This window comes from Tachypleus tridentatus, chromosome 10, assembly GCF_004210375.1.
Source record: "Tachypleus tridentatus isolate NWPU-2018 chromosome 10, ASM421037v1, whole genome shotgun sequence".
NCBI classification, from domain to species: domain Eukaryota; kingdom Metazoa; phylum Arthropoda; class Merostomata; order Xiphosura; family Limulidae; genus Tachypleus; species Tachypleus tridentatus.
The window spans coordinates 1,697,373-1,716,514 of NC_134834.1; the positions used below are offsets into that span (position 1 = coordinate 1,697,373).

The following is a 19,142-nucleotide window of genomic DNA, read 5'->3' on the forward strand; positions in this document are numbered from 1 at the left end:
ACCTATAACCTATTACAATGCGACATACTGTATGTATGTGTGTACATTATACTATACTGTATTATAACATAATATAGTGTATGTGTTATGTATGTGGTACAGTAATACCTATAACCTATTACAACGCGACATACTGTATGTATGTAGTACATTATACTATACGGTATTATAACATAATATAGTGTATGTGTGTATGTAGTACAGTAATACCTATAACCTATTACAACGCGACATACTGTATGTATGTAGTACATTATACTATACGGTATTATAACTTAATATAGTGTATGTGTGTATGTAGTACAGTAATACCTATAATCTATTACATCACGATGCACTGTATGTATGTAGTACAGTAATACCTATAACCTATTACAACACAATGTACTGTATGTATGTAGTACATTATACTATACTGTATTATAACTTAATATAGTGTATGTGTGTATGTAGTACAGTGTATACAGCAGTGCAATATGTTACACTGTATTGTATTATAAAACAATGTACTGTACTACAAAGTAGTATGTACGTAGTACAGTGTATACAGCAGTGTAGTACGTTACATTATATTGTATTGTAATATCCTGCAATGAAATGTAAATATTTTTTTACTCAGTTTAACCTTCCAAACAATTGTTTTACGACGTAACTGTGATCGGACAGATGTTTTTTTCATCAGCTATCTCTACAGTTCCCTCTGTCTGTAACGAATCTGCCCCATGAGGTGGGTAGAATAAAGTGAAAGATAGATATTGGTAAAACTAGTCTTACCCAGTCCGGTACCAACGATCTGGACTCATGACCTCTGCAGTTTTCTGCTCATCACCCCAATACCCCAAGAAAGTCACATGACCTCGTGTACAAAGTTCACCTTTTGTGTTGACTGGAACTATATGCCCGTTTTTGTCGATTATTTTCACCTGTGGATGATGTCAGATATATTAATTCAACAAATAATGGAAGAGAGTTAAATCACGTGACCTTTGTCTAGTATGATTTATATTTAGTGTGTTCTCGTTATTATGATAGGTCACTCACAGACAAAGGTGTTTTTTATAATAATTTTATGTTCTATAATACTTATTAACAGTGAAGAGGTTTACTCTAAGATAAACAGATACCTCGACGTGGTCAAAGGGAGTGCCCACGGTATGGTATTTCTTATCAGTACGCTCTCCTGAACGTGTTGCCAGAGTCGCTGGGCTGTTTTCTGTTGTTCCATACCCATTCTACATGATAGAAAATAAAACCAGAATAAAAACTGTTAGAGGAAAAATATAATTCAAGAATGTTTTTTGTTAAAGGGGTAAAACGAAATTACTGAGGATACCTTATACTTATAAAACGTAAGTTATGAGGGTTACACAAAACATAACTTCTAAAGGTTATAGGGATAGGGATAAAATGTAATTACATAGGGATTTCTTATGAGGATAAACATTATCTATCAAGGATGGGTTTTTCTCTTTATTGGCTACAGTTATTACATGACTAGCTAATTTGTATATTAAAAATCATTTTAATATAAATCACTTAATCCTCCATACAAAAACAGATCTGAAGATATTTATTGGTGGTCAAAAACCAATAAAGTCTTTGCAGATGGTGATTAGGCTTGTAATATTTGACTGTATTTAGTGTTGAAAGAAGGAAGACATCACCATGTTTTCTTTGCAAATCTGCTTTTTACTAAACATTTATCTACCATTAAGCAAGCCCGAGAGATGCGACATCTTTTGTTTTCCTCTTATTAAACATAAGCAAAGAAAGCAACTTCATACACATAATCTCGCTGTATTTAAACCTCTGTCAACTGTTTCTACCACTTATGGCTTGGCAGTAATAAATCCAACTGGTAACTGTCCAAACATAGACTTTCAGAAGTCTTATTAAGTCTTTGTTTTATTTTATTTAATAAAAAAATAACCCAGAAAACTTAACTTTCCCATTTTTAATATACAAATTAGCTAGTCATGTGATAACTGTAGCCAATAAAATGTTGAAGTGAAATGTAACGGATCACATGTATATTTTTGACATTCGTAGGTAGTGTAGTGTCTCCAAAAATTAACCGTATTTTAGAGGGGCATGAAACAGGTATTTTGGACATAAACTCTTTACTCATTGATTATAAAGTCATGTTCACACTGGATATTTAGAATTTACAAGACAGCAATATTCTTTGTACTCAGTAGCACTGGAAAACAAAGGAATATGGATCAGCTTGATGAACTAGGACCACCCAAAAACAGACCTTCAATTAACCAACTATGATGATAAAAAAGCAGTCTTTGTAAGAGGTGATAATCTACGTATCCAAAAGAACTGGTGTATGGAATTACGTTATGCAAATCTAATAGTAAATAGGCAGACAACAATTTATGAACGTAACAAATTAGTTTTATTTTTTGTGAACATACTAGATATTCTAATAGAACATTAGTCTGTCTCCTTCATGTACATAATGCAGTGTGTTCCCCCCAAAACATAACCACTTCATACGCATATAAATTATTGTCTGTCAAGTTATCAGTAAGCAACATAACCCAGAACGATCTCTGTCTGGAAAAATAAAACCGTCACAACTTCGAGCGGCTTGAGTAAAAAAACAGCATTAAAGTTATTCCATGTTATGATATATCAATTATGCCGTTAGGTGAAGTGCCTATGTATTCTTGTATGATTGAACTGTTAAAATGGGCGTTGGGACTCTGATGTTCCCCTACACTATACAAACAAGATAAAGTAGTTGAGGTGTGATAGAACTAAAAACCACTCTACAGAAATATTGTAAAGATGCTTGATTGTCAGTTAGATTATGGCCTGACGTGACGACATGAACTGTAATGACGTGGTGAGATACCAAAATTGTTTGAATATAACTTATGCATTCTCCAAGTTTCATGCCAAACATTTCAGGAATATATTTACTGTCGAGTTATTGCTTGTAGAACTTCGTGAATGTTTAAGTTTCTAAATAGCTCTAGGTTTTGTTGTTGTGAACAGACATGGCTGATTTAACTGAAGAAAATAAATCTGAATTATTTTCTTAAATAAACGTTTATATTTTCTTCTTTATTTAACAAACTTTTCAGTCAATGTTAAGCTTAACAGATAATATTATGTTGTTGTGTGTGAGATTCATGTTTCTATCTAGAGTCAGGCATGGACCACTACTTCTGTATATCTGGATTGTGAACCCGACAACTTATGGTTCGTGTCCCATTACTGTAAACATTCCAGAACTCCACAGTATTATTAGATCATACAAGAGTTGGTGGAGGGTGCTGTTCACTTCACTAACCATCATTCATTTAACTTAGTAATTAAAAGCTAGAAATGGCTGGTGCAGATAGCCCTTTATTTTGGGCTTGTTAGTTAGGGCAATCGACTCACAATTGGATTGTTACGAGTTCGAATCATTGTTCCACTGAACATGCTCTCACTTTCATCCATGGGGCATTGTAAGGTGATAATCAAATCCACTAACAGGTGGTAAAAGAGATGGCAGTGAGTGGTGATGACTAGCTACCTTCCCTTTAGCCTTTCAGTGCTAAACTAGGAATAGATAACACAGTTAACCCTCGTGTAGCTTTGTGCAAAATTCTAAACAAATCAAAGCTTCATGTAAACTGGTTTAAAACTCTTTAAAATAGCATCGTGTAATAAATGGTATTATAGTGTTGTGTTAGTTAGTGTTATATCTCTCATGTCACTATTGTGTTACAGATATTCAATGTTATTGGTTACATAGTTTTCATCTTCAACGGTTGTTGTTGTGTTAACAGGTTTGAAGCTTATAATGTCATCAGTGTTTTCCAGTGACAAAGTGGACTTATCAACATTGAAAACCAGGTTTTGATACCTGTGGTGGGCAGAGTACAGATAGCCAATAGTGTAATTTTGTGCTTAACGTCAAATAATTTTTGTTTAAATTTTACTGGCCAAAATCCTGTATTCATTATTATAGCATGATTTGATAGTCTGGAGGTCTCAGGTACGAAACCCTATCAACGAATGTTGTAATATGACAATCAATTTCACAATCTGTTGATAAAAGAATAGCCCAAGCATTGGTGGTGTTGGGTAGCTAACTGCCTTCACTCTAGCCTATTACTTCCAACTTAGGAGCAACTGGTGCAGCCCCTCTAGTGAGCTTTGTGTAAAATTTAAAAGAAGTTAAACTTTGTTTAGCAGTGAGATGATTTAAAATTCTTTTTGCTGCAAAATTTTGCCGCCTCAGTCGCTCAGCAATAGGTCTCTGGACTTACGACGCTGAAAACTGGGTATCGATACCCGTGTCAAGCACATCACAAGCAGTTTATTGTGACAACTAAAACAGTGAAAAACAACTGATCTGATAACAATAACAACTGATCTGATAACAATAACAACTGATCTGATTACAATAACAACTGATCTGATAACAATAACAACTGATCTGATTACAATAACAACTGATCTGATAACAATAACAACTGATCTGATTACAATAACAACTGATCTGATAACAATAACAACTGATCTGATAACAATAACAACTGATCTGATAACAATAACAACTGATCTGATTACAATAACAACTGATCTGATAACAATAACAACTGATCTGATAACAATAACAACTGATCTGATTACAATAACAACTGATCTGATAACAATAACAACTGATCTGATTACAATAACAACTGATCTGATAACAATAACAACTGATCTGATAACAATAACAACTGATCTGATTACAATAACAACTGATCTGATAACAATAACAACTGATCTGATAACAATAACAACTGATCTGATTGCAATAACAACTGATCTGATAACAATAACAACTGATCTGATTACAATAACAACTGATCTGATAACAATAACAACTGATCTGATAACAATAACAACTGATCTGATTACAATAACAACTGATCTGATAATTATAGTTACTTCACACATTTTACAAACTTCAATCAACTATCAACTTGTTTTCATAAACCATTCTCTACTGGTAGGTTGCATATATTGTGTCTTAGTTTTAATATTTTGATTTAGATTTTTGTCTGTTAATTAAAATCATTACAACAATCTAGAAGTCTCGGTTAGTATGTAGAAGTGGGAGTTGGTTATAGGTACAAGAATCAGTGAAGTACTGAGTGAATGTGAAATGAGAGCATTATTCAGATCAGTGTTAGTGATGAAAGATATCAGTTACTCTGTTGATTAGCTATTGAACTGTACAAGTGTATTTGTAAATTAAGCATTGTAGCATTAGCGAGGAACTTGTGTTGAAGGCTAGTTTGTGAACTTGGGCCTACAATTTGTGTCAAAGTGAATGCAGCCTGTACGTTACTGTTACGTGGACTGGAGTTAGCATCTTCATTATTATTTTGTACCAAATAATCCAAAATAACCTGGCAAACAATAGAATACTTCACAATAATATTCTAGGTTTGTTAGAAGTCTCACTGTTAAACATATTTATATAGAAATGATCAGACACGATTTTGTAAGTAAAATATCAGGTCATCTCATAAGCAGTCCGAAAATTTAATACAGAAAGTGTATCATTATTTCTGTCTTTATAGAAGTCTTTAATAACTAAAATATGTAGTAGGACGTGTATAAAAATGTTCAGACAAATAAAAGAAACTTACCCAACTCCACTTTTTCAGATCATTAATCAAATAAACCCTTATGAAGATGGATGTGTCTGTGGTGCACATTAGACATATAATGTTTTATGAGTTTAAAAAAGGTAATAGTGCAATAGAAACTACACGACCCCATGGTTTGGGGTCTCTTAATGAAAGAAAATGTCGAAGGTGGTTTCAGTAATTCAGATCAGGTGACTACAGCTTAAGTGATGCGCCACGTTCAGGTCGTCCTGTTGAGTTTAATGATGACTTGTTGTTTGCTACACTTGATGAAGATTGTGTTGTAACACTTGAAGAACTAGTACAGAAGCTTAATTCAACCCATTAAACAGTTCACTATCATCTGCAACAGTTTAGGAAGGTGTCAAAACTTGGAAAATGGGTCCCACATGATTTGACAGAAGCCAACCTTAGAGAAAGAGTGGACATTTTCACTTTTCTTCACTCTGGTGAACATAACTCACCATTTTTGGACATGTTAGTGACTGGAGATGAAAAATGGATATATTATAAAAATGTTAAGCACCGCAGACAATGCTTCAGTGCAGGTAAACTGGCTAAAGCAGAGCCCAAAATGGACCTGCACCAGAGGAAGGTCTTATTAAGCATTTGGTGGGATATTGTTGGTGTGATTCACTTTGAGTTGCTGTCACTCAATGTAACGATTACATCAGACTTTTACTGTAAACAGTTAGAGCGCTTCATGGCCCCATACAACAAGAATCACATCTGTAAAGACTGAAGATCTAGACTGGGAAAAACTTCCACATCTTCATTATTCTTCAGACTTTGTCCCATCTGATTATCATCCATTCTGAAGTTTACAGAACTATCCTGATGGTAAACAGCTTGTAACACATGAAGATGTCAAAACTACCATCTCTACATTCTTTTCCTCTAAATCCCAATAATTTTTTATAGAAGTGACATTCAGAAGCTTGTGAATCGTTGACAGGAAGTAATTAATAATAATGGAAGATCCATTAAATAACATTAAAATTCTTTTTCTTTTTCTGAACCTAAAATCGGACATTACTTAATGGATGACCTGATAAAAGAGAGCCCCTGAAGGAACTAAATAAATATTGACATATTTCCTTCCCAACTCTTTGACCCCTCGGTCCCATCTCATTCTGGTAAATCAACACTTAGGTAGCTGAACTGGTCAGCAGTCTTATAGGACGAACATGTTTGGTGATTCGAACCTACGAGAATCAGATTCCAAGTTGAGCACCCCTTAACCATCAAGCTATTTGCTACTAATTTTGTTTAAATGTTTGTATAGACTATTATGGACTTACAAGCTGTTTGACACAGAAATAATTTTGGATAATGTGTTTAACATTCCTACAGATCCACCTAAACTCCAGAGTATTATATCTTTATATATCGCATGTACTTTCTATAAACACGTGAAAACAGCTAACTGAAAGACCTATTCGGGTAATAAATTATTTTTATAAAGTCTGGACCATATTACAATGATGTTTGTTATTTTCATCTTTTCTTCTATTTGTCTCCACAGCTCCACGGGACATGGGGCTCCTCCAGTAACAGCTGGAGAAGGAAAAGAAAACAAAATCAAACCAAACAAATGCAACTTTTTTATATTTAAGTGGTCATATACAAGTGGTTGTGAGAAACACTCATGGGAGAGTATTTGTATGAAGGAATAAAGAGAAATGAATATATCTGGGGTATCAAACATATTGAGATCTCTATAGAAAACCAAATGATAAACATTTCTCTTGTTTATATAACATGTAAACTTATTAAACTACCTAATTAATTATCAAGTGTAAACTGTACCTATGTTGATTTACTGACAAACATTTGTTCTAGTGTTTGTACAAACATAGCTGAAATATTTATTTACCTGTTTTAAGGCTGGATAGATCAGTCTGGTCAATAACTGGATGGTTTACCATGTCAACGAACATAGTTGGTGTTCCCATGACAACAGAACACCTAACAAGGAAAGATAACTGTTAGGTAGAATAGTGGATGTTCTCATGATGATGGTACATCTAACAGGAAACAAGCGTTAGGTAGAATAGTGGACGTTATCATGATAATGGTACATCTAACAAGAAACAAGCGTTAGGTAGAATAGTGGACGTTATCATGATAATGGTACATCTAACAAGAAACAAGCGTTAGGTAGAATAGTGGACGTTATCATGATAATGGTACATCTAACAAGAAACAAGCGTTAGGTAGAATAGTGGACGTTATCATGATGATGGTACATTTAACAGGAAACAAGCGTTAGGTAGAATAGTGGACGTTATCATGATAATGGTACATCTAACAAGAAACAAGCGTTAGGTAGAATAGTGGATGTTATAATGATAATGGTACATCTAACAAGAAACAAGCGTTAGGTAGAATAGTGGACGTTATCATGATAATGGTACATCTAACAAGAAACAAGTTAGGTAGAATAGTGGATGTTATAATGATAATGGTACATCTAACAAGAAACAAGCGTTAGGTAGAATAGTGGACGTTATCATGATAATGGTACATCTAACAAGAAACAAGTTAGGTAGAATAGTGGATGTTCTCATGATGATGGTACATCTAACAAGAAACAAGCGTTAGGTAGAATAGTGGACGTTATCATGATGATGGTACATCTAACAGAAAGAGTAATTGTTTTAAAAACAACACAGCCTATACATCACTGAATAATTTATTTCTAAAACTCCAAGAAGGTGATGATTTAGTTGCTGTAACATAATGTTACCTTCATGGTTCATACATTATATATAAAACAAAATACACTTTACTACTTGGTCTTACCGTTCGTTTTCAATAGCCTCAAGGGTTGCTAAAGGGTCAAAAAAAGCTGATGGAAACACAGTCATTTTACGATGAACAAAGGTTGCCATGCTTCCGGCTAAGGAGCCAAACGTATGAAACAATGGTAAAGGGATGCAGTCAACAGATGTCTACAACAGACAACATATACCCATCACTAGATGATGAAATGGTGCAATAAACCAGATTTAACTACCACTGAAACATGAAACAACAGTCTATTATTAGGAGATAAAAATGGTTCAGTTGACCATATATAACTATTATCAAAAGATGGAGTTGGTTCTACAGAACATGTATAGCTATCATTACAAGACGAAGACAGTTCAACAGAACACATACACCTATCATTACAAGAAAAAAATGGTCCAACAGAACACATGATTATCATTAGCAGTTGAAGATGGTTCAACAGAACACATATAGCTCTCATTACAAGACGAAGATGGTTCAACAAAACACATATAGCTCTCATTATAAGACGAAGATGGTTCAAAAAAACACATATAGCTCTCATTACAAGACGAAAATGGTTCAACAAAACACATATAGCTCTCATTACAAGACGAAGATGGTTCAACAAAACACATATAGCTCTCATTATAAGACGAAGATGGTTCAACAAAACACATATAGCTCTCATTACAAGACGAAGATGGTTCAACAAAACACATATAGCTCTCATTACAAGACGAAGATGGTTCAACAAAACACATATAGCTCTCATTACAAGACGAAGATGGTTCAACAAAACACATATAGCTCTCATTACAAGACGAAGATGGTTCAACAAAACACATATAGCTCTCATTAGAAGACGAAAATGGTTCAACAAAACACATATAGCTCTCATTACAAGACGAAGATGGTTCAACAAAACACATATAGCTCTCATTACAAGACGAAGATGGTTCAACAAAACACATATAGCTCTCATTACAAGAAGAAGATGGTTCAACAAAATACACACAGCTATCATTAGAAGTTGAAGATGGTTCACTAGAATACATATAGTTATCATTAGAAGTGGAAAATGGTTCAAGAAAACACATTAAGCTATCATTACAAGACGAAGACAGTTCAACAGAACACATATAGCTCTCATTACAAGACGAAGATGGTTCAACAAAACACATATAGCTCTCATTACAAGACGAAGATGGTTCAACAAAACACATATAGCTCTCATTACAAGACGAAGATGGTTCAACAGATGAGAAATAACTGACTTTAATGATAATTAACCAGTCAAAACAAAACTATTACTAGAGATTTTTAAACAGAGACCACATAACTATATCTAAAGATCGATAAACAGACAAAACAAATAACTATATCTAAATTTGGTTAAATAGACAAAACAAAGCTCTCTTTGAAGATGGTTAAACAGATGATATAACTATCACTATAGATGGTTAACAACTATCTGTAGTGGGTTGTCAACAATTATATCAAATTTGACACTTATAGAGCAGAAGAGAAACAAGGTTACACGACATCTAAATAAGCTTGATGTCATATTGTGATGTCAAATAACTACCAACAACTAGAAATCAAGGCAAGATGTTTCTGACAAGATATACAAATTACATCTGCTTTTTAATCAGGCTTAGTGGATTTAGTACAACACTGTGTTCATAAACACTTTCCAATTCACATTTACATAACACGTTTCAAATAATTTTCTTATGATTGACATTAAATATGGTATTGACATTAAAGATGGTACATACCACACCAGGTATTGAGATGCGGGTGTAAAACACCAGACCATTGTTAATGAGGTTAAAATGAGACAAAGTTGCTGCTTTAGCTTGACCTGTTGACCCCTGGAAATGAGAAAAAAAAAATCTATGTTACATAAATTAATACTATTCTGGTGTATGTTACATACACTGATATTATTCTGTTGTATGCTAGTTAACTTATACTATTGTTATGAATGTTACATAGATTAATAGTTTTAATATTCTAAATTAGACCACAAGTTGACTGCTACCTCAAAACAAAGTAAAACAACAAAACATAACACTAACCAAAGTAGTACAACAATATACAGAATTAACAAAAGTAGTAGGACAATACACAACATTAACCAGAATAGTACAATGACATACAACATTAACCAAAGTAGTGGAACAATACGCAACATTAACAAGAATAGTACAACAATATAGAACATTAACAAAAGTTCTACAATAATATACAACATCAGCTAAAGTAGTACAACAATACACAAGATTAACCAAAGTAGTACAACAACATACAACATTAATCAAAGTAGTAAAACAATACACAACATCAACCAAAGTAGTACAACACAATATAACATTAACAACAGTAGTAAAACAATACACAACATCAACCAAAGTAGTACAACACAATACAACATTAACAACAGTAGTACAACAATATAAAACACCAACTCAAGTAGTACAACAATACACAACATATATCATAGTAGTAAAACAATAAACAACATCAACCAAAGTAGTACAACAAAATACAACAACAGTAGTAAAACAATACACAACATTAACCAAAGTAGTACAACAATATAAAACACAAACTCAAGTAGTACAACAATACACAACATTAATCATAGTAGTAAAACAATACACAACATCAACCAAAGTAGTACAACACAATACAACATTAACAACAGTAGTATAACAATATAAAACACACCAACCTCAAGTGGTACAACAATACACAACATTAATCATAGTAGTAAACAAATACACAACATCAACCAAAGTAGTACAACAAAATACAACATCAACAACAGTAGTAAACAATACACAACATTAACCAAAGTAGTACAACAACATACAACATTAATCATAGTAGTAAAACAATACACAACATCAACCAAAGTAGTACAACACAATACAACATCAACAACAGTAATACAACAATACACAACATTAACCAAAGTAGTACAACACACAATACAACATCAACAACAGTAGTAAAACATAACACAACATCAACCAAAGTGGTACAACACAACACAACATCAACAAATAGTTTAAAACAATACACAAACATTAACCAAGGTAATACAACACAATACATTAACTATAGTAGTACAAACAATACACAACATTAACCAAAGTAGTACAACACAATACATTAACAACAGTAGTACAACAATACACAACATTAACCAAAGTAGTACAACACAATACATTAACAACAGTAGTACAACAATACACAACATTAACCAAAGTAGTACAACACAATACATTAACAACAGTAGTACAACAATACACAACATCAACCAAAGTAGTACAACACAATACATTAACAACAGTAGTACAACAATACACAACATCAACCAAAGTAGTACAACACAATACATTAACAACAGTAGTACAACAATACACAACATTAACCAAAGTAGTACAACACAATACATTAACGACAGTAGTACAACAATACACAACATTAACCAAAGTAGTACAACACAATACATTAACAACAGTAGTACAACAATACACAACATCAACCAAAGTAGTACAACACAATACAACATCAACAACAGTAGTAAAACAATACACAACATCACCCAAAGAAGTACAACATAATACATTAACAACAGTAGTACAACAATACACAACATCAACCAAAGTAGTACAACATAATACATTACCAACAGTAGTAAAACATAACACAACATCAACCAAAGTGGTACAACACAACACAACATCAACAACAGTCGTTAAACAATACACAACATTAACCAAAGTAGTACAACACAATACAACATCAACAACAGTAGTAAAACAATACACAACATCAACCAAAGTAGTACAACACAATGCAACATCAACAACAGTAGTAAAACAATACACAACATCAACCAAAGTAGTACAACACAATGCAACATCAACAACAGTAGTAAAACAATACACAACATTAACCAAAGTAGTACAACACAATACAACAATAACAACAGTAGTAAAACAATACACAACATTAACCAAAGTAGTACAACACAATACATTAACAACAGTAGTACAACAATACACAACATTAACCAAAGTAGTACAACACAATACATTAACAACAGTAGTAAAACAATACACAACATCAACCAAAGTAGTACAACACAATACATTAACAACAGTAGTACAACAATACACAACATTAACCAAAGTAGTACAACACAATACATTAACAACAGTAGTAAAACAATACACAACATCAACCAAAGTAGTACAACACAATACATTAACAACAGTAGTACAACAATACACAACATTAACCAAAGTAGTACAACACAATACATTAACAACAGTAGTAAAACAATACACAACATTAACCAAAGTAGTACAACACAATACATTAACAACAGTAGTAAAACAATACACAACATCAACCAAAAGTAGTACAACACAATACATTAGCAACAGTAGTACAACAATACACAACATTAACCAAAGTAGTACAACACAATACATTAACAACAGTAGTACAACAATACACAACATTAACCAAAGTAGTAGAACACAATACATTAACAACAGTAGTAAAACAATACACAACATCAACCAAAGTAGTACAACACAATACATTAGCAACAGTAGTACAACAACACACAACATTAACCAAAGTAGTACAACACAATACATTAACAACAGTAGTACAACAATACACAACATTAACCAAAGTAGTAAAACACAATACATTAACAACAGTAGTAAAACAATACACAACATCAACCAAAGTAGTACAACACAATACAACATTAACAACAGTAGTACAACAATATAAAACACCAACTCAAGTAGTACAACAATACACAACATATATCATAGTAGTAAAACAATAAACAACATCAACCAAAGTAGTACAACAAAATACAACAACAGTAGTAAAACAATACACAACATTAACCAAAGTAGTACAACAATATAAAACACAAACTCAAGTAGTACAACAATACACAACATTAATCATAGTAGTAAAACAATACACAACATCAACCAAAGTAGTACAACACAATACAACATTAACAACAGTAGTATAACAATATAAAACACCAACTCAAGTAGTACAACAATACACAACGTTAATCATAGTAGTAAACAAATACACAACATCAACCAAAGTAGCACAACAAAATACAACATCAACAACAGTAGTAAAACAATACACAACATTAACCAAAGTAGTACAACAACATACAACATTAATCATAGTAGTAAAACAATACACAACATCAACCAAAGTAGTACAACACAATACAACATCAACAACAGTAATACAACAATACACAACATTAACCAAAGTAGTACAACACAATACAACATCAACAACAGTAGTAAAACATAACACAACATCAACCAAAGTGGTACAACACAACACAACATCAACAACAGTCGTTAAACAATACACAACATTAACCAAGGTAATACAACACAATACATTAACTATAGTAGTACAACAATACACAACATCAACCAAAGTAGTACAACACAATACATTAACGACAGTAGTACAACAATACACAACATTAACCAAAGTAGTACAACACAATACATTAACAACAGTAGTACAACAATACACAACATTAACCAAAGTAGTACAACACAATACATTAACAACAGTAGTACAACATAACACAACATCAACCAAAGTGGTACAACACAACACAACATCAACAACAGTCGTTAAACAATACACAACATTAACCAAGGTAATACAACACAATACATTAACTATAGTAGTACAACAATACACAACATCAACCAAAGTAGTACAACACAATACATTAACGACAGTAGTACAACAATACACAACATTAACCAAAGTAGTACAACACAATACATTAACAACAGTAGTACAACAATACACAACATTAACCAAAGTAGTACAACACAATACATTAACAACAGTAGTACAACAATACACAACATCAACCAAAGTAGTACAACACAATACATTAGCAACAGTAGTACAACAATACACAACATCAACCAAAGTAGTACAACACAATACATTAACGACAGTAGTACAACAATACACAACATTAACCAAAGTAGTACAACACAATACATTAACGACAGTAGTACAACAATACACAACATTAACCAAAGTAGTACAACACAATACATTAACAACAGTAGTACAACAATACACAACATCAACCAAAGTAGTACAACACAATACAACATCAACAACAGTAGTAAAACAATACACAACATCACCCAAAGAAGTACAACATAATACATTAACAACAGTAGTACAACAATACACAACATCAACCAAAGTAGTACAACATAATACATTACCAACAGTAGTAAAACATAACACAACATCAACCAAAGTGGTACAACACAACACAACATCAACAACAGTCGTTAAACAATACACAACATTAACCAAAGTAGTACAACACAATACAACATCAACAAATAGTAGTAAAACAATACACAACATCAACCAAAGTAGTACAACACAATGCAACATCAACAACAGTAGTAAAACAATACACAACATCAACCAAAGTAGTACAACACAATGCAACATCAACAACAGTAGTAAAACAATACACAACATTAACCAAAGTAGTACAACACAATACAACAATAACAACAGTAGTAAAACAATACACAACATTAACCAAAGTAGTACAACACAATACATTAACAACAGTAGTACAACAATACACAACATTAACCAAAGTAGTACAACACAATACATTAACAACAGTAGTAAAACAATACACAACATCAACCAAAGTAGTACAACACAATACATTAACAACAGTAGTACAACAATACACAACATTAACCAAAGTAGTAGAACACAATACATTAACAACAGTAGTAAAACAATACACAACATCAACCAAAGTAGTACAACACAATACATTAACAACAGTAGTACAACAATACACAACATTAACCAAAGTAGTACAACACAATACATTAACAACAGTAGTAAAACAATACACAACATTAACCAAAGTAGTACAACACAATACATTAACAACAGTAGTAAAACAATACACAACATCACCCAAAGTAGTACAACACAATACATTAGCAACAGTAGTACAACAACACACAACATTAACCAAAGTAGTACAACACAATACATTAACAACAGTAGTACAACAATACACAACATTAACCAAAGTAGTAGAACACAATACATTAACAACAGTAGTAAAACAATACACAACATCAACCGAAGTAGTACAACACAATACATTAGCAACAGTAGTACAAGAACACACAACATTAACCAAAGTAGTACAACACAATACATTAACAACAGTAGTACAACAATACACAACATTAACCAAAGTAGTAAAACACAATACATTAACAACAGTAGTAAAACAATACACAACATTAACCAAAGTAGTACAACATAATAAATTAACAACAGTAGTACAACAATACACAACATTAACCAATGTTAGCTGTATACATACCAATGTCAGCTGTACACATACCGATATCAGCTGTACACATACCAATGTTAGCTGTATACATACCTATGTTAGCTGTATACATACCTATGTCAGCTGTATACATACCGATGTTAGCTGTATACATACCGATGTTAGCTGTATACATACCGATGTTAGCTGTATACATACCGATGTTAACTGTATACATACCGATGTTAGCTGTATACATACCGATGTTAGCTGTACACATACCAATGTTAGCTGTATACATACCGATGTTAGCTGTATACATACCGATGTTAGCTGTATACATACCGATGTTAGCTGTACACATACCGATGTTAGCTGTACACATACCAATGTTAGCTGTATACATACCGATGTTAGCTGTATACATACCGATGTTAGCTGTACACATACCAATGTTAGCTGTATACATACCGATGTTAACTGTACAGATACCGATGTTAGCTGTACACATACCAATGTTAGCTGTATACATACCGATGTTAGCTGTATACATACCGATGTTAGCTGTATACATACCGATGTTAGCTGTACACATACCAATGTTAGCTGTATACATACCGATGTTAGCTGTATACATACCGATGTTAACTGTACAGATACCGATGTTAGCTGTACACATACCGATGTTAGCTGTACACATACAAATGTTAGCTGTATACATACCGATGTTAGCTGTATACATACCAATGTTAGCTGTATACATACCATTGTTAGCTGTATACATACCGATGTTAGCTGTAAACATACTGATGTTAGTTGTACACACCTATGTTAGCTGTATACATACCGATGTTAGCTGTATACAGACGGGGTCATCAAACTGTATTTTTGAAACAAGCTTTTTTATTTCTCGCAATTTCTCGTTTCCTGCGACTTGTAAAATATCCTCAAACTTGTATACTCCGCTGTTTTCAAAAGAATTATTACAAAGCAATTAATAATTCAGTAATTCTTGAACATGTGTTATATGTTTAAAGTATATTACAACTATATATTTATATCTTGCAAAATAAATTGAGTAAAAACTAGTGTTTCTGAAGTGTCAACTTTTAAAAAATAAATGACAGAGAAATTATTGTTTGTGTAGTTTAAATTAATAATAAATGGAGGAGAAATTAGTGTTTGTGTAATGTTAATTAAAAATAACTGGAGGAGAAATCAGTGCTTGTGTAGTGTTAATTAAAATTAAATGATAGAGAAATTAGTGTTTTTGTAGTGTTAATTAAAAATAAACGGTGAACAAATTAGTGTTTGTGTCGTGTTAATTAAAAAAAATGATAGAGAAATTAGTGTTTGTGTTCTGTTAATGAAAAATAAATGGAGGAGAAATTAGTGATTGTGTAGTGTTAATTAAAAATAAATGATAGAGAAATTAGTGTTTGTGTAGTGTTAATTAAAAATAAATGACAGAAAAATTAGTGTTTGTGTAGTGTTAAATAAAATTAAATGAAGGAGAAATTAGTGTTTGTGTAGTGTTAATTAAAAATAAATGATAGAGAAATTAGTGTTTGTGTAGTGTTAATTAAAAATGAATGACAGAAAAATTAGTGTTTGTGTAGTGTTAAATAAAATTAAATGAAGGAGAAATTAGTGTTTGTGTAGTGTTAATTAAAAATAAATGATAGAGAAATTAGTGTTTGTGTTGTGCTAATGAAAAATAAATGGAGGAGAAATTAGTGTTTGTGTCGTGTTAATTAAAATAAATGGTAGACAAATTAGTGTTTGTGTTGTGTTAATGAAAAATAAATGATAGAGAAATTAGTGTTTGTGTAGTGTTAAATAAAATTAAATGAAGGAGAAATTAGTGTTTGTGTAGTGTTAATTAAAAATAAATGATAGAGAAATTAGTGTTTGTGTTGTGCTAATGAAAAATAAATGGAGGAGAAATTAGTGTTTGTGTCGTGTTAATTAAAATAAATGGTAGACAAATTAGTGTTTGTGCTGTGTTAATGAAAAATAAATGATAGAGAAATTAGTTTTTGTGTAGTGTTAATTAAAAATAAATGACAGAAAAATTAGTGTTTGTGTAGTGTTAAATAAAATTAAATGAAGGAGAAATTAGTGTTTGTGTAGTGTTGATTAAAAATAAATGACAGAAAAATTAGTGTTTGTGTAGTGTTAAATAAAATTAAATGAAGGAGAAATTAGTGTTTGTGTAGTGTTAATTAAAAATAAATGATAGAGAAATTAGTGTTTGTGTTGTGCTAATGAAAAATAAATGGAGGAGAAATTAGTGTTTGTGTCGTGTTAATTAAAAATAAATGGTAGACAAATTAGTGTTTGTGTTGTGTTAATGAAAAATAAATGATAGAGAAATTAGTGTTTGTGTAGTGTTAAATAAAATTAAATGAAGGAGAAATTAGTGTTTGTGTAGTGTTAATTAAAAATAAATGATAGAGAAATTAGTGTTTGTGTAGTGTTAATTAAAAATGAATGACAGAAAAATTAGTGTTTGTGTAGTGTTAAATAAAATTAAATGAAGGAGAAATTAGTGTTTGTGTAGTGTTAATTAAAAATAAATGATAGAAATTAGTAACTTGTGTTGTGCTAATGAAAAATAAATGGAGGAGAAATTAGTGTTTGTGTCGTGTTAATTAAAATAAATGGTAGACAAATTAGTGTTTGTGTTGTGTTAATGAAAAATAAATGATAGAGAAATTAGTGTTTGTGTAGTGTTAAATAAAATTAAATGAAGGAGAAATTAGTGTTTGTGTAGTGTTAATCAAAATAAATGATAGAGAAATTAGTGTTTGTGTTGTGCTAATGAAAAATAAATGGAGGAGAAATTAGTGTTTGTGTCGTGTTAATTAAAAATAAATGGTAGACAAATTAGTGTTTGTGTTGTGTTAATGAAAAATAAATGATAGAGAAATTAGTTTTTGTGTAGTGTTAATTAAAAATAAATGACAGAAAAATTAGTGTTTGTGTAGTGTTAAATAAAATTAAATGAAGGAGAAATTAGTGTTTGTGTAGTGTTGATTAAAAATAAATGACAGAAAAATTAGTGTTTGTGTAGTGTTAAATAAAATTAAATGAAGGAGAAATTAGTGTTTGTGTAGTGTTAATTAAAAATAAATGATAGAGAAATTAGTGTTTGTGTTGTGCTAATGAAAAATAAATGGAGGAGAAATTAGTGTTTGTGTCGTGTTAATTAAAAATAAATGGTAGACAAATTAGTCTTTGTGTTGTGTTAATGAAAAATAAATGAT

At 31.7% G+C, this 19,142-nt stretch overlaps 1 protein-coding gene across 1 annotated transcript in view; it reads right to left on the reverse strand.

The window, feature by feature from the left end:
* LOC143228627 (medium-chain acyl-CoA ligase ACSF2, mitochondrial-like) overlaps positions 1-19,142 on the reverse strand; it is a 71,592-nt gene that overhangs the window by 14,049 nt on the left and 38,401 nt on the right. Inside the window, exons 7-13 of the mRNA XM_076459855.1 lie at positions 16,721-16,838; positions 10,208-10,303; positions 8,457-8,605; positions 7,528-7,619; positions 7,132-7,208; positions 1,125-1,232; positions 775-923 (exon numbers count right to left, since the gene is read on the reverse strand). Of these exons, the coding sequence (XP_076315970.1) occupies positions 775-923; positions 1,125-1,232; positions 7,132-7,208; positions 7,528-7,619; positions 8,457-8,605; positions 10,208-10,303; positions 16,721-16,838 (789 nt within the window). The remainder of the gene's footprint in view (positions 1-774; positions 924-1,124; positions 1,233-7,131; positions 7,209-7,527; positions 7,620-8,456; positions 8,606-10,207; positions 10,304-16,720; positions 16,839-19,142) is intronic.